Source organism: Gambusia affinis, linkage group LG06 (genome assembly GCF_019740435.1).
Source record: "Gambusia affinis linkage group LG06, SWU_Gaff_1.0, whole genome shotgun sequence".
Taxonomy (NCBI): Eukaryota; Metazoa; Chordata; class Actinopteri; order Cyprinodontiformes; family Poeciliidae; genus Gambusia; species Gambusia affinis.
In genome coordinates, this window is record NC_057873.1 from 14,414,654 (window position 1) to 14,432,106 (window position 17,453).

Sequence of the window (17,453 nt, forward strand, 5' to 3'; positions counted from 1 at the left end):
CTTCCTATAGCAGTTATCAATTCTCTTTGGTTTTCTTTGTCAAATAGCACATGTATATGAAATGATAAACCGAGGGCTTATTTTTACTGCAATAGTTTGACATTACCCACCCTAAAAACACACCCACTTTCTTTTTTTGTTTATTAAGTGGGAGACGTTTTTCTTCATTTTTCAGTTTAATTCATTTAAAAGGGACCATTTATACTCGAATCATAATATAATTATTCTTTCTTGGTTAAATAACACTCAGCAACACCAAACCAAATGCTCTCCCTCTAGGTCTTTCCCCTGCACTGGCCTCCAAGTATTTCCACACTCATGCCTCTGTCACCTTCAAATCAGATTAGCCCACATTATCTCAGCGATCGTCACAGCTAGGCCTGAGGCCAGAGGCTACAGCTCACTGTTTCTGATGGCACCAACAGAAAATAACCAAGGCTTCATGGCAGCTGTTAGTCTTGTGCAGCTGGCAGTGCATGTTTTAAGTCATACTAAGTAATAACTCCAGTTTAAGTTTTCAGCATACCATAATGTGTCACTTTGACCCTTGTGTAAAAATTCCAGCTATAGTTTGAGATCTTTTTCCAACCAGGGAAAACATTTTGCCTATGTTATACTTTTTTGGAGAAGTGAACACAGGTATTATCAGTTGTCTGTCATGCAAAACGTCATCCTTTAATTTCCTTTTCTCTCCCCATGTGCCGTCCTACATATGTTTTTCTATCATGATAAGCTGCTTCTTTTTCTTTTAGACTTTTGTTTATGGTAGTTCTTCTGCAAAGCTATATGAGGTTTGTAACATGTAAAGCACATGTGCTTTGTTAGAGTTTTCTCTGCTGCCCTCTGCTGTATGAAAATTATAACAGACTGAATGGTTAGAGAATAAAGTATAAGTGACGGGTTCTGAACAATTCCATATTTCATTACAGCCAAAGAACAAAAATTATAACTTCCATATTACATTGTTGAATGTCATGTGATATTTATAGAAAAAGCTATTTAACTTTAAAACCTTTCTTTAGTCTAAAATCTTTCTTTAGTCTAAAATCTTTCTGAAACAAAAGCAAGTTTTAGCCATTACTTTAAAAAAAAGAATTTTCAAAACAAATTTGAAGTTTCATTATGCACGTTTTAATAACAAAAAAAGCCTAATTCTACTTTTTTTGAAGCAAAACTAATTGATTTCTCCTATACATAAAAGTTAGAAAATGTACCCTTCTAAAGCAGTGGTACTTAAGTGAACCTTTAATTTGTTTTGATATTAACTAATAGACTTGAAATCTTTCCTGTTTTTTCTCTCTTCACAGAAGAGCCAAAGCTGGTACAACGTAAGTCTTCTCCTGCTTTTTTTATACAGTTTTTACTTTTGCGTGTTCATCATTTAAGGTGTGTGTGCGTGTGTGTGTGTGTGTTTGTGTACGTATGTGGGTCATGCATGAAGAGTTTCCTTTATGAGAGTTTGCTGTGCTTAGTCCAGTTTAAGTACCAAACTACTACTGGCTTACTTGTCTTGAAGACAGGGATTAACGTGGCTTTAGAAAGAGCCACAAGTGTCCTTTTAATGCAGGGTAACCACAACATGAAAAGGCTGTAGGAGCACAGCAACATAAACACAACAGTTCATCTTTTGCATCCTGCCTAGCAGCCTTTCTCTTGAATAACAAGATAGGTTTTATCCAGGTTTTGTTTTGGACCACTAGGTGGCGTGCTAAAGCTAGTTTTGACATTATTCCCATGTCTTCTGTTGAACAGCCACTCTCCACACTGCTCTAATTTTATACTCTGAAAAGAAGACCATTAGTTAGGTCAAGACAATGTGCTGAACAGGCATGAGATTGATCAACTCTGTCAATATTACAGTCCTGTGCAAAAATGTTCACACCTTTTTACAACTTTTTGACATGTTGTCTTGTTAGAACCCCAAACTTCATTGAATTTAAGTGACAGACCAGCACAAGGTAGCACATGATTGCAAAATGGAAGAGAAATTATATTTTTTTGACATTTTTGCAAATTGCTGTGCGGTTTGGGAATCAAATTCTTCTTGTCACCCCAATGTGAAGAATTTCATTATCCACAATGAAATGTGATGGTGGCAGCATCGTGCTGTGGGAATGCTTTTCTTCAGCCTGAAAACCTTTAGGGAGTAAATGTGACAATGGAGGGAGCTAAGACTAGGGGAATATTTCAAGAAAACATGTAAAGACCCTAAGCATACAGCCAGAGCTACAATAATAGGTTTTAGGCTAAAGGATAGTCATGTGTTAGAATGACTCAGTCTAATTTAAATGGAACTTTGGAATTGTGACTCACTGTTTGAATTTCCTTTGTGCCAAAAAATTTAAAGTCCATGAGTGAGGTTATTTACACTTCGTAATTATCCACCGCTTTATGTTGGTCTATCACATAAATTGCTGATGAAATACATTGTTTGTTTCATAGTGTCGTTGTAATGTGAGAAAATGTGTTGGAGGGGTGTGAAACCATTTTCTAGGCAATTATAAGTCATACATTATCCAGGAGTGTTCTTATTGCAATTTCTTCCCCTTTTTATTTTCTTTATTTTTATTCCCTGTGTGTACGTTCTTCCTCTCTCTCCCAGCATGAAAGACAGCACATCATGAGAGTAAGCATGACTTGTATTCTTGTGCAACCCGGATATCTATCTCTGTCTCTACTTTTCAGCTGAGGGGATTTGTCATACCCCTACTTCCTGTTACTCGTTCCACTAAGTTTGCTTTAGCGTTGTTACCGCTGACTACAAGCCACAATTTGGAGGAAGATATTGGGATATGTTGGAAAAAAACAGGTTTAAGCCATCTTCCAACAAAAGTTACATTAATTGCACAACTTCTTTTCCTAATGAAAATATAGTATTTTAAATATATTTGAATTTGAAGGTCTTTTGGACTCACTTGAACGTCTGTCTCCAACCACCCTTCCATTTGTGGCATGCAACAGGTGGCAACAAACTCACTGAGCATCTTGCTGTACTAAACAATTCAGTAAATTGCCGGAAGGGCTTTTAGACGAGCCACTGGAATGATGCATGGTGGTTTGAGCTTAGGCTTGTCTCCATCCAGATTGACATGACACAACAATGTCTTGGTGTGTTAGAAAGAAAATCCAGAAGTCTTCCCACTGATAATTTGCAAGAGGACTTTACCTTCATAGCATGGACTTCTCTTACTTCATTCTTGAATAGTATAGCAGGTAGCAACACACAAATTAGAGTGGCTGTTGATGGGACTAAGCTTTAGATAAAAGCCGCGCATCTTCTAACGTTGTTCTGTAACTAGTATTAACTTCAATTTTTCACATCATTAATTGCTCTGGCTAGCTATATTATTCACAAAACAAATAGCACTAATGATATCCTACCGCAAATCAAGTCCTGTGAATTTAACAAATTAGCTTTCTTTGTTTTAAGTCTATGTACGCTGTATGTATATGTGGATTTTACCCTAATTCTACCTGTATAAATTCAACCATGTGTATGGTTCTGAACTGAAACATATTTTTTAGACGTCACCTAGGTGATCTTCAAGTTGCCATTTGGGAAACACGTAGATTCAAAAATTCAAGCAAACTACTATGAGAGGTTTGTAGAAAGATTAACTAGACATTTTAGTAAGGTCTTACAGTTTAAAGGCCTTTGTAACAAATTTTGAGGAAATGTATTTGGACCTCTGAATATCCAGAAAGTAAAACCATTTTTTCTAAAAAACATAAATAAAATCTGCTTTCTATTCTGGTATTTGCCAAATCAACACAAATGGAACATTTTCCTATATAATCTCAAATAGAAAAAGTTTAGTCTATTTTAAAGTCGGACAATTTGTATAAAAAGACACATATTTCTTTACCGTTAGTGTATATACTGTATCTGTTTTCAATTTCTATTATATTCCTCAGCGTTCTGTCTCTAGGTCTATAACTGGTGTACTTTATTTGCATGTCAGCCTGTGTGTGCATGCTCGCAATTGCACCATTTTTCAACATTATTGACCTCCATTATCACTTTTACTCTTAAACAGCCAGATGTTCTAAAATTTAATATCAGCCCATTTCTCTCCTCTTAGTTTGGTTTGCATTTACACATATTTGTTGCAGTGACTTTCCTGGTTACCTGAATGTTAGCATCAAGACAGCAAACACCAACAAGCAGTAAAACCACTGAAACTAGAATTTTATGTTAATGAAAGCTGTTTCTATTGGCACTAATAAAATCAACAAACCTTCTTTACTGACTGAAACACATTCCCATATTTTATTGGGATGAGCACAGGATCCTCCAGTTCACACCCTGGATTTCAGTACCAGTCTCCTGCATCCCCTACTGTTTGTTCAGCAGGTTAATAATAAACCAGATCAATACACACTATGTATCTTACAGACGTACGTCATCCCTCGGCTGGTGTAATCACTTGAATTCTAGACATGGCATCCATCACAATGGCCCCTTTCTTTGCCATGTTTATTAAAGAAGGGGGAAAGAAAAAAAATGAGACAACAGCACCACAAACGTTTGAGAAATGAATTCTCACAGACAAATTTAGCCAACGCAAAGGAGTTTAAGCAATCTTGTTACTTAAATTTGTCTTTTATTCATTGTCCAATTGAATGTGGGAGCTAAAAAGAATGCAGTTGAGCAGATATGGGCTATACATCCAGCAGGAGGCACATGAATTCAAACTGTTTGTTTTTTGGTCTTTCCGTAAAAGCCTCTGAGACCTACAAAGCTATTCCATACCTTCCTGTCTACTGAAAAGTTTAAAGATTGCAAAAGTTGGGCTACAGGCTCTCAGATTGTTTTGAAGGGGTGCCTAAATTAGAAGCAGTGAGCGCCCTAGATCTTCTCAGAGGAGGTATCAAGTATCAGGAAAACAGGGAATTCTATCAATTCTCAGGCGGGAAGAAGCACTTTTGTAACCCCCACTGCCTTTGGCTTTGGTTTGAACTGAAGTAGCTTTGACTCTATGTGTACAATATTTAAAAAAGGATTGGCTTCGCTGTGGGCCATGACCCATTTCCAGACCCTGTTAAGATTAACAGTGTTGTTTTGCACATGGAGGTAACTATAGGTTATGTTCACATCTGTTCTCAGTAACTCAACCTTTCTGAGCAGACACGAAAATGGACTCGACACATACCATAACAGCCAGAAAACATTATGGGTTTCTCTGACTTGCTTTCCTTCCTCTCAGCTTCTGTATGTCCAGCAGAATCTCTTCCTGAACGGGACCGCTCCACAAAGTAAACTTTCATCATTCTTTGCCGCTTGTAAACAATGATTACAGAGCACTCAAACGGACATTGCCACACAAACACACACACGCTCTACTCACACACTCACAAGGGAGAGTAGGCAGGAAAAAAAGGAAAACGCTCGCGGCATGATAATAAAGGACTTGTTGGCTGGGGTAACTAGAGGGCAACGGCCATAACTCCTCTCCCTGTGTGTGTGAAAGGAAGCGGGAGAGCTCAGCAGAACCACAGAGTAATACACGGATCATGTGGCTGGAGCTCTGAGTGTCCACTGCTCAGTGCTGAAGGAGACCGGTACCAAAAGGAAAAGAAGGGGTGGGAGGGTGCGGACACCGTGACTTCTACTCTACTGCTGTAAGTGACAGAGAAGACCCACAACTTTGTTGCACTGAGACACCCAGAACAACTGAGCTGGCGCAATGAATGTGGAAACGGATGAGGATGGTACGATGTCGGAGTGGGAGGCCGTGCTGGAGCTGGATGAGGCGCTGGCAGGGTGGCTCCTGCAGGGTCCGGCTCGAGGGGAGTGGGGCTGGGAGTGGGGATGGGCTGCATCGGACCTCCAGGATCCAGAGTGGGACAATGAGGATATTCCTGCTGTAAGTTGACCACTACTTGTAAGCAACAAGCAGAAAAGTACCTTTTTCTTCTGGCTTTAGTACTAAAGCTCCAAATGGACATAGTCACAAGAGATTAAGTCAGCGAACAAGCTTTGTCTTTCCTTCTTTAAGCACAGCTCTCAGTACTAATTCCCAGGCACTACATAAAACCACTGGGTTTGTTATGAGTCATATCTGCTGGAATCCTACTGAAGCTCAGAGGTCTGTTGTTAATAGACATCATCAGGTTGCTGTTTGGTTGACTTAATATTCCAACTGTGTTACGAGTGTTTGGCTGTTTTTTAAAGGCTGGAGAAAAGAAGGTGTGCGCAGTTTATTAGACAGTGATCACTCACACTCTCAGAACAGTATTTTACATTACCTCCTAGTCTCAAACCTCAAACTGAAAAATAAATAACCAAAGATATGTGCATCCCTCCTAAGAAGGAATTTATTTTTTCTTTTGTTTGAGTAAACCTCTCCTTCCTCCATTGTCAGCGATGGTTTCCTGAGCATTTCCTGCCAAATGGGAAGCCTCTGGCACCGATTCCAGGAATCCTCTCTATGGAGCACATTTGGAAATTTCACTCAGGCTTGGATTGGAGGATAGTTTTCCTAGAAGGGAGGAAAAACTGTTGTGCGTTTTCGACCACAATGTTTGACATTCTGTGTCAACTTCCCACTGAATAAATGCCCCATTCATAAAAGTTTGTTTGCCAGAAATCAGATAGTGCACTTTTAAATTGACAACTTTAGTCACTGGCAAAATAATCGTCACTCTACTGAGTATGTTCAGTCTGTCCGTTAGGTCGCCTTGTTCCTCAGCATCAAGAATCACGCAGCCTGGTAGATAGTTTGGGCAACATTCCTCCATTGTCATTCACTATCTTTCCATTTCCTCCACCTGTAAAAATCCCCCACAGACACCAAGTCAAGGCATTACTAAATAAAGGCATACATCCTGACGGAAGCTGTGGGTGGTTTTAACCAGGTTGTCTCACACGCTTGTATTGCAGAAGCAAACAGCCACATGTGTCTGAGCATGAGGATGAGAGTGGAAGAGTTTGGGAAGCATTTAGATGTGTGTTTGTGTGGTGTTTCTGCTGCTGCTGCAGGTGCTGAGCCCGACATACAAGCAGCGCAATGAGGACTTCAGGAAACTCTTCAAGCAGCTCCCTGACACAGAGAGGCTCATTGTGGGTGAGTGGACAGCACACACTGAGGCCATCTGAGTACTGCCAGGGTGCACCCTGTAATTAAAACATTATAAATCCTCATTCAACAGACACATATTCCATGATCTAAGGTTCTTATTTGACATGATTATACAGTGATGTTGGATTTATTTGTACAAAATAGTGCATAAAAGTATTTAGTGGAAGAAAAAGTAATGGTTTTTACTGGAAAGTAGAAAAATGCTTTGTGGTGGTCGTTTTCCTCTAATATCCATACGTTAAAAATAGTCCCTGAAAATAGTTGTAAAGCAGTTTGGTTCAGGATTCGCCTGATTTTTAAATAGACTCCACCTCGGTGTAGTCTAAGCTCAGTATTAACAGCTGGGAGGGCCTGAGGGATTTGTTGGAGAAGGTTATTGAACAAACAGCACAATGGAGACCAAACAACATAACAGATGGGTCAGGGACAAAATTTTTGAAATGTTTAAAACAAGGTTAGGTTACAAAAAAATTATATCCAATACTTTAAAAAATATATATCATTGAACAAATATATAAAAGGAAAAACAGTTTGAAGCTGCAAAATACATGAGCCTGGTGAAGAGAGTCACCATCCAGCAGGACTGCACTGCAAATGCATTTGAATCTACTTGTTTAAACTCTGTCATGTAAAGTCAAAGTAAAGAACATGTAAAGTCTGTCCTTTACATAATGTTGCAAAATTGCTTGATTTGTTATAATGTATGTATTGTTCGCCATAAAAAGTGTCATTGTAGCCATTTACTTTATCGTATGCAGAAAAGGCAACTATCTGCCAAACTATCCTACAAGATATACTGCACACCACAGCAAAAATGTTGAAACCAATAAATTTACCTACTTTTTCTTCCACTTTCTAAAAACAGATACCTCAGCATGTTCACACATTGCAGTCCAGCTTTAGCTTAGGGCTTTTTTTAATATGTAGTACTTTCAGCAAATACATGTTTAAGGCTGCAACACCTAAAATTGGCCAGTTTTGTCTTTGATCATTGTGTTGCCATCTAGAACCATTATGGAAGATAATTCAACAAAGTGTTTCCCTTCAAATAATAGAACATGCAGTGGGACCAGACTTCATGCTAACCAAAAATGTTCCATCTTTGGCTGTTTTTTTAAACCAGCTGTTTTCCGTCATTTTGATAAACTACAACTCACATCCCACTTGGTGTTATGTTTCTCTTAGTGAGATGATTGTCCTATTTCTTTCAATAGCTACTTTTAAAGATTTTTTTTTCTTTTAAATCTGACCATGGAAATTTTGGAAGTTTTTTTTTTTTCCATTTCTAAATACAACAATTGAATCAAATTAAATCCTACATTTTATGTGATCAGAAATAGCAAATGTTACAAATATAAAAGTGAGGCATTTTAAAGAAAAACAAATGTTATGTTCAGCATTTAGCCTTAAGTTACTAAAAGCGATTACTGTAGTAACTTATGGCTGTGTTGTAAACTTAATAAAAATTAACAAGTCTTAGCGTCTTGTGTGTCTGCCTTTGTTGAATTATTGTATGTTGTATTACAGTTGCTTTTTTACTGAGTATTATTTTTCTTGTTTGCTTTACACAGCAATGTCTTTTCTTTGACATTTTGACCCTTGCATGTGTGTGTGTTGTAGACTACTCCTGTGCTCTTCAGCGGGACATCCTCCTGCAGGGACGGCTCTACCTCTCGGAGAACTGGATCTGTTTTTATAGCAACATCTTTCGCTGGGAAACTCTCGTACGACCGAACACTGTTTATGCACCTTTGTAGTTTCATTATCAATACTACGGAACGAGGGTGTGTATGCAGATGTATAATTTGTGCTTGTGCGTTCAGCTGACAGTGCGGCTAAAGGACATCTGTTCAATGACGAAAGAGAAGACTGCTCGTCTCATTCCCAATGCCATCCAGGTCTGCACAGACAGTGAGAAGGTGAGGGCACTACCACCTGAATTTCAATCTAATGCCGCCTGCAGCCAGTTTTCCATCTTATTTTCAGAGAAAATTCAAAAAATCTGAGGATTAATCTGCACATCCACTATAAAGCCAGTACCAATGCTGTGCCCAAGCAAAACAAATACAGGAAAATGACCCAATTTCAACTACTTAATTATAAAACCCTAGAGGAAATTATAAGTCAGCTCAGCTCAAGTTCCTGCTGACTGGATGTTCTACCCACACATTTCTTTAAGAAAGTCCTGCCTGTTGTTGCTCCTGATCTGATCCAAATAGTAAACTCATCGCTCTCACCAGGCGTTTTCCCCCAGGCTTTGAATCTTACATAAAGAACAGGGATTTCTTTGTTTCACTTGGAAACTTCTCATCCAAGAGGTTAAAGGTCACTTGTGGGGTACCCCAAGATTCAAGCCTAGGACCCCTCTTATTCAATATTTATATGCTCCCACTAGCTCAGGTTATAACAGGAAATAATATCAGCTACCATAACTATGCAGATGACACACAGCTCTACATTACGATGTCACCAGGTGACTCAGAACCCATCCAATCACTGAACAGATGCTTAGAACAGATAACTGTGTGGATGTGCCAAAACTTTCTCCAGCTGAACAGAAACAAAACTGAAGTTATTATTTTTGGACCTAAAGAGGAACGATCTAGAGTCAGTGCACAGCTTCAGTTATAACAACTAAAAGCCAGCAATCTGGCCCAAAACCTGGGAGTAGTGATGGACGCTGACCTTAACCTTCAGAGCCACATAAAGACAGTTACAAAGTCGGCCTTCTATCACCTGAAGAACATTTCCAGGATTAAAGGACTAATGTCTCAGCCAGATCTAGAGAAACTCATCCATGTGTTTATCTTCAGTCACATTGATTATTGCAACAGTGTCTTCACAGGTCTGTCCAACAAATCAATCAAACAGCTGAAGCTGATCCTGAATGCTGCTGCTCGTGTTTTAACTAAAACCATGAAGATAGAGCACATAACACCAGTTTTAAAGTCCCTCCACTGGCTCCCTGTAGCTCAAAGAATAGACTTTAAAATACTGTTAGTTTATAAATCACTGAATGGTTTAGCACCACAATACATTAAAGATCTGCTGTTGTTGTATCAACCTTCCAGACCTCTTAGGTCTTCTGGTTCTGGTCTGCTCTGCATCCCCAGAACCAGAACCAAACAAGGAGAAGCAGCATTCAGCACAAATTTGGAACAAACTTCCAGAAAACTGTAAAACAGCTGAAACACTGACTTCCTTTAAATCTCAACTAAAAACCCACTTGTTTAGGATTGTATTTGAAACGTAATCAATTACAAATTTAATGATGGAACTTGACTTAATGTCGTGTTTTGATTGTTGATTTTATGTTGTATTGTGTTTTTGTGTTTGATATGATGTAAAGCACTTTGAAATGCCTTGAAATGTGCTATACAAATAAAATTTGATTTGATATTGATTTGATTTGATTTGATTTGATTTGATTTGATTTGATTTGATTTGATTTGATTTGATTTGATTTGACATCCTCATTCACACTCAGCACAATGATTTGTCTTTTATCACCAGTGGGGGGGCATGTTATAAACTGATAGATGCTCCTAGTAAGTCCAGAAAAGCACAGAGAGTAAAACTTAAGCTGACGAGGGGATTGAAAAATAATGTGACTACTTTTTAGAATTTTATTTTTTAACTAATGTCTCTAGAGAGTGCTAACAGTCTTTTTTCTATGCTTTATAGCACTTCTTTACCTCATTTGGAGCCAGAGACAGGACCTACATGATGATGTTCAGACTCTGGCAGAATGCCCTGCTTGAGAAGGTAGATGAATTATATCCACTTTTTCATCCTACAAGCCTTGGTAAAGATATAATATGGACCTGCAAACCTCAGAGGAGCTTTAGTCATTTTTTTAGTTATTAGTTGGGGGGTTTCCGGGGGTGCCGGGAGGGGTTTTCAAAAATTAAAATCACTGACGTGACAAAGAAAGATCTGAATATCCTGGCTTTGAAAGACGTACCTTTAAAAAAAATCATAAATCATAAATGACAAATCTCTTTTCAGATAAAGCAGATTAAGACATTGACTAATGAATCATTTTTTTGTGAAATTATATTCTTCATTAATCATTTTTCAGCAGTTAACAGGTCAGCTTTGCAGGAATATTTTTTCTAGTCAGGGTTGAGACTTTTTGATGGCAGTGTTACTAAATGCCTTTTATGTTCCCAGCTTAGTGCACGGATTCACTATCACACTGAAAATTGCCTTAGTCATTCCTTGGATTGATGGAGCCAGGAAAGTGTCTAAAACTTCAGTGTCCAGCTGTTTATTTCCTATAGAGGTAATTACTACCGTCTGCACTGCACCTGTAGAGGTCATGCAGTCCAGTATCATTGGTGACTGTGGAAGTTAGTTTGTTCTCTACAGCCATCTAAATATTTCTGAAGGATTGGTATCAAACAGATGTTCCAGCACCATCTCTTTGGCTTTTTTATTGACAGCTTTTCTTAAGCTCACTTGGAACTGTGGTTTCCTCTGTTTAGGCGGTGAGGGTTTCCCCCAGAAAACTAGCTAAGCCTGCTGCTATGAGTGCTATGGAAGTCCAACAATTTCCCCACTGTGTTTTTTAAAACTAGTCTTTCTGTAGGTTTTGTATGTAGAATCAAATGCCATTATCTTTTTTAACTAGATATTTGTTTGCTAAAAGTTACTGATGTTTTATTATTTATGAGAATAGCTTAACTCCTCTTTGCTGTCACTATTACTGGTGTATTAAAATAAATTTAAATAAATGATGCTTTTCCTGGATGGGAGTCAAGTAAAGCCTGACCCCCAATGGCGGGCCGCCAGGCTTACGATACATTCGGGGGAAACTCTGCTGGTAATTATGGTTCTAGTTTGGTTTTTATTTATATTTCACTTCTAAAAATCTCATAACATGGTTCAGTCTCAAGCGCAGTCTCATCTTTATGCCTATTTGCAGTGCTTTTCATTGATCTATATACATAGCTTTTTTGTTTCTGTCCTCATTCACTGACATCAATCAGTCTAACTGGATACTTTTCCTGTGCAAAGTGCATAATTCATATTCACTTGCTCCAGATTTCCAGATGCAGCTCTTTTGCCGCACTTCGTGTCAGTTTACCTTCTTGTAGGATTTTTATCATGCTTTCCATTGTTTCAGCTGACAGCTTTCGTGTTGGGGCCATGCTTCCCCGTCAGTCAGCCTAACACAGGTATTGTTTTAGGCGAGAATGTTATGCGGCGGTTACATAAATGTTTCATCAACTTGATCTGAAAAGGATTTTTCTTTTTGGTATGTTTTACAAAGCCAGTGTGTTTAGCACTGAAATCACATACTTAATATTTTGTTTGTTTTCAGGTTTTTTTTGTTTGTTTGGTTTTTTTTTACTGTGAAATGAGACAAATGACTGATGATCCTCTGAAGGTAGCAATTTCACATTATTACTAAATGTGAAATTTAGTTACAATTTCACAATCTCAAACATGCCCTTCCCATGTTTGAGACATTGCCAAAGACTTCAATGACTCAAACATGTTTGAACTTTTAGATAAGTTACATTATTTATTCATAACATTTGTACCATACACTGTTTGCACTGCTGTTTCTCACATGTGTTACTGTGAATGGATCTCTCCACATCCCTCATTTGACTTTTTGCATCTTTTACAGCCTCTTTGCCCGAAAGAACTTTGGCACTTTGTCCATCAATGCTATGGCAACGAGCTAGGCCTGACCAGTGACGACGAGGATTATGTCCCTCCTGATGACGACTTCAACACCATGGGGTACGTCTACAAAAAAACACAGATAACTACTGCCACCATTCTAAATATTTACGTCTTGAGACTTCATTCCCCAAAAGAAAGAACATATAGAGCCTGTTGGAAGTCCTACTTAGGAATAATTGATGTGACATCTCCCTTATTTCTCCTAACCTGAAGCCCAAAGGGGAATTAAGTTGCTGTTACCAAGACTATCTAGAGAAACAAGTTTAGTCTAATTGGACCCTGGAAATGGAGGAGAGTGTTTTAAGGTTGATACTTTGATGTTTCTTTATCTCTTTTTTGAACTAAGGAGAGAAGTGGTTATTTTGGTTAATAACATTCATTTGCAAAACTACTTTTAATTTATTTTATGTTGCCCTTTGTTGGTTTTCTGGTTACAAAAAGGGATGATAGAGTGACAGACAAAATATGTATTATTTGTGAGCCCTATAAAAATACTAACTGGGTAAACATTAGCTACTAACAATGCTAAAGATACAACTGAAAGAGTTGGAAAATTCTGAACACTGTATTCAGCGATTATTATTTTTAATCACTTTAGAATGAGACAAAACTAGATTTGGACGAGTTAAAACTGGACTGAAATATTCTTACTTTTGCTTTTTGAAGGACAATTTTGTTTAAAGACTTCATAATCCATTTTATTTGTGGCTTCCATTTTGGTTCTTGTGTTTTATTTGGATTCTTCTGAGCAGATAGAGAAGACTTTTATCACACAACAGAGTTCTGTATACCCTGTCAGCTGCATATTGTCCATAAAATTACTGAAACATAGGGCCTGGTCCAGCTCTCCATGCTTCCTTTGTCCTCGTCTTCATGGTCTTATCATATTAATCCCAACCCATTTTAAATAAACAGTGGTGAATACTTTGGCACACACAGGGTTGTGTGGGGGACAAAAGCAGGGCCAGATACCTTTAACTGAAGAAAATGATTCATATCCTTCAGTAGAAGAAGAAAATGAAGATTTGTTCTGGCTCATTTCTGAATTGTGGGCTGAAAATGAATTGTTTATAACTGCTAATTGGATCTGAAAAGCACAGTTTTCAAAATTACTCATAAGTCAGTTCAGGCTCCTCGACTAGATTCTTCAAAACAAGAGTACAGCTTTGGACATGTTGTGGATTTTAAAAGAAGCTGATGTTTCAACGATAAGGAAGCGAGTGGAGTAAATCACAGCTCTCTGTTGCCCCCAGGTTCAGTGAGGAGATTCCCAATGAAGAGAACGAGATAAACAATGACAACTTGACAAAGAACAGTGCAGACGCCAAGCCTGAGGGGAGTCCTCCTTCACTACACAAGAAAGTTATCCCAAATAACTCCTTCCCAAGTCCTGGAAACCATGACACAACCATTACTGTAAGTCCCTGATGGGGTTTCACCACCAGCAAATACATTATTTTAAGTCTGTGAGAGAATTTTTTGATGGGGTGAAACATCTTTTAAGCAAAGAAACCATTTTTGTCCTTTTAGTTTGAAATTCCTGCAGAAGAATTTGCAGACTGCCTACCGCACGCCGAGCTGCTGACGGTGCCCCTAGTGGTGGAGGACAAAAACGACACCAGCGGGCCTGGTGGTCCCGTCCCCTCACCTTCGCTGGACTTTAACGACAATGAGGACATCCCCACTGAGCTCAGTGACTCTTCAGAAACCCACGACGAGGGTAGGTACTGAACTCAAACTCAGCAAGAAGAACATGATGCAAAAAAAGTATAAAAGTCTTTGTTTTTGCGTTCCTTTGCTATGTAGGTGAGGTGCAGGCCTTCCATGAAGACTTGAATGGCAGGCAACATATCAATGAGGTGTACAAGTTCAGTGTGGACAAGCTCTACGACATCCTCTTCACAGAGTCTCAGTTTATGAGTGACTTCATGGAGCAGAGGCGCTTCTCAGGTCAGTAAGCCTGACTTTGATTCGTCTGATGCACCTATTTTAGGGAGAAAAAAAAATTGAAAGCAGTCATTTTTGGATGTAGATATTGTGTACCACCCATGGAAGAAGGAGGAGGCAGGAAACCAGACCAGAGTGATAATGTACACCATCTCTCTGTCTAACCCTTTGGCACCAAAAACCGCCACTGTCACAGAAACGCAGGTGATGCAGAGACGTTTTCTCTTGAAACTCTCAGTTTTTTTTCCCATACACGAAATTCAACCCACACATTTCTGGTTTTGTCAGACTCTGTACAAAGCCAGTCAGGAAAGTGAGTGCTACATCATTGACGCCGAGGTGATCACGCACGACGTGCCCTACCACGATTACTTTTACACGCTCAACCGCTACATGCTCACACGGGTGGCCAAGAACAAGTGTCGGTTACGGTGAGCACTTTCGTTTTATTTTGGGGACTTTTATTCCTGCCCTGCTTCTACATTTCTATTTTATAATCATAAAAATGTGTTTCTGTCTTTTAGTGTTTCAACAGAGCTGAGGTACAGAAAGCAGCCATGGGGGCTGGTAAAAGGATTCATTGAGAAAAACTTTTGGAGCGGACTCGAAGAGAACTTTCGCCAACTGGGTAAAGCTTCGTGATTTCATTTTTGTTTTGTAGTCATTCCTTCACTGAACATCAATTGGTACCTTATGAAATGGGGATAGTTGTGGAAGGAAAAGACTTCTTTAAATAGTTGATTTGTTGATTTGATTATGTCACAACAAGATGGCTAAACAGTCTTTATCAAAGAACGAGTCCTTTAGTTATTTTAGTCAACCTAAAATACCTGAAGCTCAGTTACAGGAGAGGAAAAGCAGCTTTGAAAATACATTTTAAGTCTTGCTGCAGATTTCTGGATATACGGTAGGTTGGGATCATTTTGACACATCAAAATGTTTTGATTTGAATGAATCCACTGTTTGGCTATGTTTAGTTTCGTTGTCCTGCTAAGAGGGTTAGGGTTGAACCTCCACCTCTATCTGAAGTGTTTTGCAGCCTGGTTTTCTTCCAATATTGTCTGTATTTAGCTTCATCTATCCTCTCAAAAACAATCTTGCCTCTACCGTGCTGAAGGAAAACATCTCCACACCATTATGTTGCCATCATGTGTTTCAACATGGTGTGTTTAGAGTGATATGCAGGGCTAGTTATCAGGGAAGTTGTGTTTGTAGGTCATAAAGTTTAACTTTGCTCTCTTGTGACAAAAGCACCTTTTGACACGTATTTGTCATGGATTCAAACTAGTATTGAGGTTACAGCTTAAGGGAGTTTTATTGTGAGAGGATTGCTTTAAAGGAACTAAATTACAAAAAAAAACGTTTATTATTTTCCTTACAGTTCATGCTCTACTTTATGCCAGTGTATTACATAATGCATGCATTGAAGGTAGTGGTTGAAATATAAAAGGCTCAAGAGGTATGGATACTTTTTATGAACATAGCATTCAAGCTCAGTCAAAATAGAAAGCAACTTGATATTGGGTTGATGCGTGTTGCTCTTTGGATGAATATAAGGAAAACAGTCAGAAAAGCCAAAAAGAAACTGTATCAGCTTAGAAAAATCAAAGAAAAAGAATCAGCACTATAGAACTAAAATTACCTTTGCTCTAATGTTGGGAAAAATACAGCCTTGCTTGATGTTGAAATAATGACAAGCCCTCGCTGCATAGAACCTACAAGAATAAATAAATCCAGATTTGATGTCAAATACTATTTGTTCTCAAATACAAATAAGCTTGAGTAAACAATTACAGACAGGCAGCAAGACAAACATCCACCTATGTTGATGACAGAGGCACAAGCTACAGACATTAATTCACTTCCGACAAATAAGCCGCACGTTTAAACGCCACTTGCAGTGAATTGCTGGTTTGCTTGATTAGAGCACAGGGCTGCTCACCAGAGAAAGCCAGGAGTTGCAAACACCAATAAGTTACCGTCGCATGACGTTCATCCCGGAAAATGGACACAGATGTTTCTGTGTTGTTGCTAAGGTTGACAGCAAAAAAGAGAGAATAAAACCTCCTCGTATCACATCCTGACATGACAGATGTTTTTTTTCTACCTCCCCTCAGAGGTGGAGCTGTCCAAGCTGGAGGAGCTCCTGATGGAGACCCACCAGCTGTCTCCGAAGGCCAAGGTGGTGAAGAACGCTACGGTGAGGCGGAAGAAGAGGCCTCTCCCCCACATGCGAAGCCAACACCTGGATGAGGCCCTCAGTCCTGTTACCACGCCGACAGACGAGGAAGTGATTCAGAGGATCAAACATGTGGTGGGCTCCACACAGACGAGGCACCAAAGTCCAGAACACCATCACCTGCCAGGAGGCCTGGCTCTGTACAGCGTCTCCAAACTGCTGCTCATTATCAGCTTTGTGTATGCTCCAAACACACACGCACACACTCACATAACACTTTGTGCACCGTTATTAGGCAAGTCTTATGTTTGAGGATTATTTCTATTAAAAAAAGAACTACAGTGCTCTTAGTTAATCAAAATGTTAATAAATCTAAAACATAAACCAAAGTTTAAGAAAGTAAAGGTCAGGTTTTGGCTTTCTTGAGAAAGTATCTACATATGCACAATTATTGTCCAATTATTGCACAGAATTATTGCTGCCATTACTAAATAAAAAAACTCACATTTTCACTCATACTTTTTTTTCCCCCATCTCTCTTTTTTATT

The 17,453-nt window shown here is 38.8% G+C and overlaps 1 protein-coding gene across 13 annotated transcripts in view; it reads left to right on the forward strand.

Annotated features, from left to right (window-relative positions):
• The window catches only part of gramd1bb (GRAM domain containing 1Bb), a 109,803-nt gene that overhangs the window by 84,094 nt on the left and 8,256 nt on the right, over positions 1-17,453 (forward strand). For 10 of the 13 annotated variants that reach the window (XM_044118470.1, XM_044118471.1, XM_044118472.1 and 7 more), the window contains 14 exons: positions 1,308-1,328; positions 2,603-2,626; positions 6,983-7,067; positions 8,703-8,806; positions 8,906-9,001; positions 10,767-10,847; positions 12,721-12,836; positions 14,033-14,195; positions 14,310-14,499; positions 14,586-14,729; positions 14,812-14,930; positions 15,015-15,157; positions 15,251-15,354; positions 16,844-17,144. In XM_044118470.1, coding sequence (XP_043974405.1) covers positions 1,308-1,328; positions 2,603-2,626; positions 6,983-7,067; positions 8,703-8,806; positions 8,906-9,001; positions 10,767-10,847; positions 12,721-12,836; positions 14,033-14,195; positions 14,310-14,499; positions 14,586-14,729; positions 14,812-14,930; positions 15,015-15,157; positions 15,251-15,354; positions 16,844-17,144 — 1,691 coding nt within the window. The remainder of the gene's footprint in view (positions 1-1,307; positions 1,329-2,602; positions 2,627-6,982; positions 7,068-8,702; positions 8,807-8,905; positions 9,002-10,766; positions 10,848-12,720; positions 12,837-14,032; positions 14,196-14,309; positions 14,500-14,585; positions 14,730-14,811; positions 14,931-15,014; positions 15,158-15,250; positions 15,355-16,843; positions 17,145-17,453) is intronic. The other 3 variants (XM_044118473.1, XM_044118474.1, XM_044118475.1) reach the window with 1 other exon arrangement.